The 6524-nt window shown below is 38.8% G+C and overlaps 1 protein-coding gene across 1 annotated transcript in view; it reads right to left on the bottom strand.

Annotated features, from left to right (window-relative positions):
- RHOQ (ras homolog family member Q) overlaps nt 1-6524 on the bottom strand; it is a 35504-nt gene that overhangs the window by 4392 nt on the left and 24588 nt on the right. Inside the window, exons 3-4 of the mRNA XM_032497467.1 lie at nt 2762-2926; nt 2353-2448 (exon numbers count right to left, since the gene is read on the bottom strand). Of these exons, the coding sequence (XP_032353358.1) occupies nt 2353-2448; nt 2762-2926 (261 nt within the window). The remainder of the gene's footprint in view (nt 1-2352; nt 2449-2761; nt 2927-6524) is intronic.

The raw sequence follows: 6524 nt of genomic DNA, 5'->3' as shown, positions 1-6524 counted from the left end.
GCGCCTGGAGCATGAGTGAGGCAGAGGGGTGGCTGGGCCTGCTGGCCATGGAGAGGACCTGGGCCTTTATTCACTCGGAGTCAGCTGGGGAGCCACTGGAGGATTCTGAGCAGAGCAATGAGTTGATGGAGCTTCTATTTTTAAAGACACTCTGGCTGCTGTGTTGAGAACAGGTTAACACGCAGCTCAGACAGTAATTCAGGCCAGAGAGGGAGGGGGCCTGAACCAGGCTGACAGAGGAGGGGACAGTGAGGAGCCTTTGGATTCTGGATATATTCTGAAGATGCAACAATACGTTTTGCTGAAGGGTTGGCTGTATGATATGCGAGAAAGAGCAAGGTCAAGTGTGACATCAATATTTTTGATCTGAGTAGCTGGGAAGACAGGCCTGGAGGATAAAATTAGGAATTCTGTTTCAGATATATTAATTTTGCGATGCTTACTACCCAGATGGACTTGTCACATGAACAGCTGGATAACCGAATCTAGAGTTTAGGGAAGAGGGCCAGGCTGCAGAGAGAAATTTGGGGGTCTCAATAGAAGACCGTTCAAATCACAAGACTGATAGAAGCTCACCAGGCCTAGAGAGTGAGTGTGGGTATAGAACGGAAGACATCCAAGAAGCTGAGTGCTGATCCCTGGGCCCTACAACATTCAGAGCCAGGAGATGAGGAGATGGAGGAGAAGCCAATGAGAGGGTTTCGAGAAAGCCCAAGAGAGGGCATTCAAGGAAGCCAAGTAAAAGTGTTTCAAGAAGGAACCAACTGTGCCAAATGCCGCCGACAGGTCTAGAAATGGGATCATATTGTTTTTTTGCAACCACTTTTTTTCTTACACTACATAATAAACATGAACATCTCAACAGGTATCTTGGTATAAACTTTTAATAGATGCAGAGTTTCTGTTTTCCTATTATAAACAATGCAGCAACTTTCTAGCCTTGTCTTTAAGCACATGTTGTATAAGTTTCTTAGGATAATCTCCTAGCTATGGAATTGTTTGATCAAAAGTGTACATGACTTCAAGGCTTTTGCATATTGTCAAGACTGCTTTTGCTCAACGACCAACAGGACAACAAGTGCCCATTTCCTTGCGCCCTTGGAACAGTGGGTATTATAATTAATGTCTTTTTTTTTTTTTTGCTAATTTTATAGATGGAAATTGAACTTACATTCGACTACGAATGAGTAAGAACATATTTCTTATCTCCAGTGGCAATCTGCAATTTTTGGAGACTCCCATTGATGTTCTTAGCCATTTTCTATTGGAATATATATGTCTTTTTTTGATTTATCCATATGCAAGGGGTTCCTGTACACTAAGGATATTAGCCCATTTTTCTGCCATAAATGTCAAGTTTGTTAAATGAGTTTTAATTTTATTTCTGGCATTTGATGTGGTATTACATTTTTCTGTAGTTAAATCATCACTATTTTCATTTATGACTTTTACCTTTATGACATTTAGAAATTCCTTCTCTCCACAGAATTTAACACCTGGAATTTCTAAAGAGACTTGTTCATGAAGCTATTTATCTTTTGCTTTAGGAAAAACAGTCCTCCAAAAAGTTTTCTTGTTTTCCTCTGCCTCCTGAGAGGATTTTTTAAAAATTTTATTAGATTCCGTTTTCACAAAAGTCCTATTAAAGTCATAACATTGAAAAAAATAGAATCCAATAATGTTAGGGCCAAAAGGAGAAAAAAAGGAAGCCTTGCTTTGGGGAAAGGAAGAATGTAAGTTAAAAGGTATTACGTGCATCATAGTTATATGTATTTTAGAATGCTAATATTTTCTATCTTTCATAAAAAGACTGGAAGAAAATTCAAAACATTTCTTTTCCAACCTAGCCATAATTTTTTGTTTTAAACTGCAGATTTAAATGTCCACCTCTTCCACTCCACTACCTGCTCCATAAGTCCTCACTAAGGACGGGGCCTGATTTGGCACAAATGTTTATACGGTTTAGAAGCTCCTTTTTCTGATGACTCTTTCTACACATGACTTTGTGGGAAGATGTTAGCAGCGCAGCCAGGGTGCTGGAGTCAACCCTGGACTGAAGCCCGGTTCTGCCACCTATTACCTGAGGGACCTTACAAGTTATCTGACAAGTTACCCGACATTGCCACGCCTCCGTTTTCTCTTCCATAAAACAGCAGAACTAGGCAGACCGACCTCACTGAGTCGATGCAGGGATTATATGATCTAATACATGTAATACATGTAATTACATCTAATACATGTAAAATACTGCACAGTGCCCGGCATACAGTAAATGCACAATAAATGTTAGCTTCTGTTATTACCTTGGCTTCATTCACATTTTTTTTTTTAACTCTGTAAAGGTTGTATTACCTCTTTTGCTAGTTTCTGTCCTTGTTCCACACATATAGGTTTTTCTTTCATGTCATTCAGTCGTGCTAAAGTTTTGGGGTCATCTCGGAGATCAATCTAGTTAAGAAAGGTGAATAATGTCTCATAATATCATTAGTCTTTAAAGGTAAAGCACATAGTCCTATTTAATCCCCACATATCAGAAAAAGATTACAAAAGAACTTACTAATTTTTTAAAACCAGCTAATACAGTAATTGCTTTCTTTTGATATTACTTCTTCCAAAAATGTGACAGAATTTATTATAACTAACAGCTGAGATTGAACATGTATCTCATTTGCTAAACCTTAGGACCATTTGTCTGAGAGCAACACCACAAGGCAGGCCAGAGAGAGTATTTCATAAATGGGTAAAATCAAAGCAGGCATACCTGGGTTCCTATTAATAAAAAGGGTACATTTGGTGCGTATTCCTTAAGTTCTGGTACCCACTCCTCTTTCACATTTTGAAATGAGGCTGGATTTACCACAGAGAAGCATATAAGGAAGACATCAGTCATTGGATAAGATAAAGGCCTCAGACGATCATAGTCTTCCTAAGGGAGAAAGAAAAACTTCATTATTTCCATTTCTATAGTTTACTAATAATACGTACATTAGCTTAGATGGTCAAAGAAGCAAAGTCAGGACTATCCCACATGTGGAACGCATGGCATTCTGCATAAAACAAGATAATCCCGCCCGTTTTTGTTGCTTTTCCCTTGCAAGTTCTGAACACCAGTGGGGTAAACATATGACAATATCATTAACAGCTACAATGAAACCTTGAGAAAATAGACTGTGATTATGAGCGTTGTCCCTGGAAGCATTTTTAACTGGAAAGTTTAAACACAGAATTGACTGTAGCTAGATGTCTAAGTACTGTCGTTTATAATAAATAATACTGTCTTCCGAATGTTTGCCAGGTTAAATAACCTGTGTGAGGAAGTATATATAGCAAGTCAAGGAGATGGGATACAAACCCGGGCATGGTGCTGCAGAACCTACGCCTTAAACCCCATATGTCTCCACTGAGACCTTAAATTTCTGCTTTCCTTGTTTGTATAGTTGTGTGTATGCGCATGCATATGTGTGAAAACTTAAAGACAGAAACATAAAGTAAATCCACAAAACCCCCCTCCTCCACAATGTCCATTCCTGTCCTGAAATGTAGATTCTTCATATGCGTCTGTCCAGTTACTTTCTGTGCATGTGTATGCCTACAACTGTATATATTTAAACATCTGTACCTAGAAGAGATCATGCACTCCACATTGCTCTGTACCCTTCAGCACATCTTGGAGATGGTTCCAGACCAGAATATGTTAGACTTCCAAGTAATTTTAAACTGCTGCTTCATATTCTGCAGAAGGGCTGTGCTATCGATGGCTGTGTTAGCATCTATCACAAAAGGCAGTGAAGCTCCTGTTTTGCTTAGACTCTTACCTATGACACAAAATTCTGCTTATTTACATTCTAGCGCACGAACAGTCAGGATTCCATTTCTGTCAGGGGTTGCCTCTCATCTGGTTTCAAGGAAACTCTATTTTTGGCCTTAAGCCGCCATCCGCTTCGCTACTACAACTGCAGGACTGTGGAGCTGAAGGCACATTAAAAACGCCCTGCACCCGGAGTTTCAGCCGTAGTATTTCTCTCCTGGAACGGTCTTCCTTTCATGTCATATTCTGACGTTTTTCTTACTATAAATTCAACTCAAGCATATTATTATCTCAAACCCTTGACTCTGGCATTAACCCTTTGGTTTTTCTGCGATGCTTCCAAAGCGCACACCTACAGTCTGTAGCCAAGGGCACTGAAAGATTTCTCAGGTGTTGGCTTGTACAGGACAAAAAGGGACATGCCATCCCCAATCTTCTGGACCGGTTATTTTTAAAAGGGTAGGCCTCTAAATGGTTTGGAATGAAGAAGTGCTAATGAAGAAATTATTAATGAAGACATCGAGTGGGCAAGAAACATGTTGAAACTCCAGTCAGTTACTACAAGAGGACTACTATCAAAAATATAGCATGTTTCAAAAATCAGTTTATGTGTTAAACAGCACAATTCGGTGCAGTAAGTATATTTTCTGTACGCCACTGCCTGTTTCACAAGCTGCCTGCTGAGAAGGGGAACGAAAAGGACTGCACTTAATCGTGGCCTTCCACTTGGCAACTACCTAGCAGTTTGCTCCTGAGCAAACTTAGGCGCAGCAAGGTTAGGGGATGGGGTGCTCTTGCCACAAATCTCTCCTCATCCACATTTCCAGATCCAATTTTCATAGAATTAGAAATGAGGATACTGTCTCACAGGATTATGAGGAATAAATGGAATAATGCAGCAACTAAGGCACTCAGCACAGTGCCAGGAGGAACTCCTTCAACGCTTTAACATAAATTCCTCATCCGACCTTTAACATAAATTCCTCATCCGACGGGAAGCTGGTTCTCCCAGTCTCTGCAAATCCACGCAGGGTCCCATCAGTCCCTCCCCAGTCCTGACTTTGCATCTCTCTCCAACCACAGAGGAGAAACTCCTTTAGCAAGAAGTTAAATTTTCTATACTGGCATCAGAACACACAAATCAAACTGGGGTCTCTTGAGGATGGTATAATTTTCAGATTAATAAAAGAGAATGTTATATTATTACTGTACTAATTAGTCATTTGGGGACTCAAGAGCCTTAAGACTATTTAAAATGTAACCAAAAAAAAAGAGAATTATATATTTTTTAAGAAAATCAAATTAGATTTTTTAATGAAAATTTTATCTCATCAGGGAAAAAGAACGTGCACTCTTTCTCTAGGAAGGTATTACAAGAAATAAAAAGTATGTAAATGCAAAGTTCTCTAGGAATGCTTAATAATATTAATCCAAATATCCTATAGAACATAAGCCTATTATACGGATTCCTTTCATAACCATAGTGAATACTGACTTCAACCAGAGATGTGGCCACAAAGGAGGGAAACTAATCATTTCTAGATATTTGTTAAATTGTAGGTTTTTGTTGGAATAGTTAAAATGTGAAGAACTAGGGTTTAAAAAAAAATAAAGACAAGTATGTTTAGAACTCCTTGGAAAGAAATGTTACTCCTTAAATCTGAACTATCTAAAATGAACTCCTTCTGCCTGTAATCTCCAGCTAAATAATTGGCAGTTATTATCAGAATGAGATCTCTCTGCTTCCATCCAGCCTGAGTAATTAGAAGTCTAATAATAGATACCAAATTAAAAAAATAAATCATCCCCTGTGCATATGTACCCTGCATCATATAAAATTGTTTATATCTACTATGTAGTATCTTGAGTACATTTAATATGAAATTTTAGGTTTAGGGATAAATAAACTGAAGCATGCAAATCTTTCATTTCCAGCTATATATTTAAAATTTGACAATACAAAGAAAGGTAAATGTGGAACTGCCCTTACTCTTAAACAGCCACTTACCAAAGTCAGAACTTCTCAAAGCCAATTCTCTACTGTCCTCCTAATTCACAAATCAATTTTATTTTAGCTCAAAAATTTTTTTAAAAGGTAGGTATTTAAACATTTCAGCTTGGTAACTGGAATGCTGCAGTGTATTAGATGCATTAAAGTGTATTAAAGACAACTGTCTTACATCAGAACCAGGAAAAACAATGAGGAATTTGGTCAACAGGACTGTTGAACTGCTTAGTAAAATCTTTAGCTTCTTAGCAACTGGCTAAGGACCAGAGGTATCTTTTTTTTTTTTTTTTTTTTTAACAGTGTGTTCTGGTAGCTTAGTGATGAGGCTCTCTCCATTCTCCTCAAGAGTGCTTAACCTGTGATGATGACAAGCTTCACCCTAAACACTGACAATCAGACAAGAATCCACAGACAATAAGAGACCAACGAAATGTGCTGAGAGGAAACAAAACACCTTCCGGTGTGACAGAGAACTAGAGTAAATGGCCATCAGTCGGGAGACCCCTTTCTATGTCCAGCTTAGCCAGCAGTGCCCAGGGGCGTCCCCACTTCTGCACCACCTTTGTCCCCTTCATGTGAACTTCGGTGCTCTCTCCCACTTAGTGAGTTCTGTTTAACATACATGTTTTTAGCATGTGTATGCCTATTTAAATATGTATTTTCAGTGGAACCACTCACACAGGACAGTGTCGGCCTTGCCATGCTTTC

The sequence above is a fragment of the Camelus ferus genome, chromosome 15 (genome assembly GCF_009834535.1).
Source record: "Camelus ferus isolate YT-003-E chromosome 15, BCGSAC_Cfer_1.0, whole genome shotgun sequence".
NCBI classification, from domain to species: domain Eukaryota; kingdom Metazoa; phylum Chordata; class Mammalia; order Artiodactyla; family Camelidae; genus Camelus; species Camelus ferus.
This window is presented reverse-complemented; position numbering and strand designations above follow the sequence as displayed.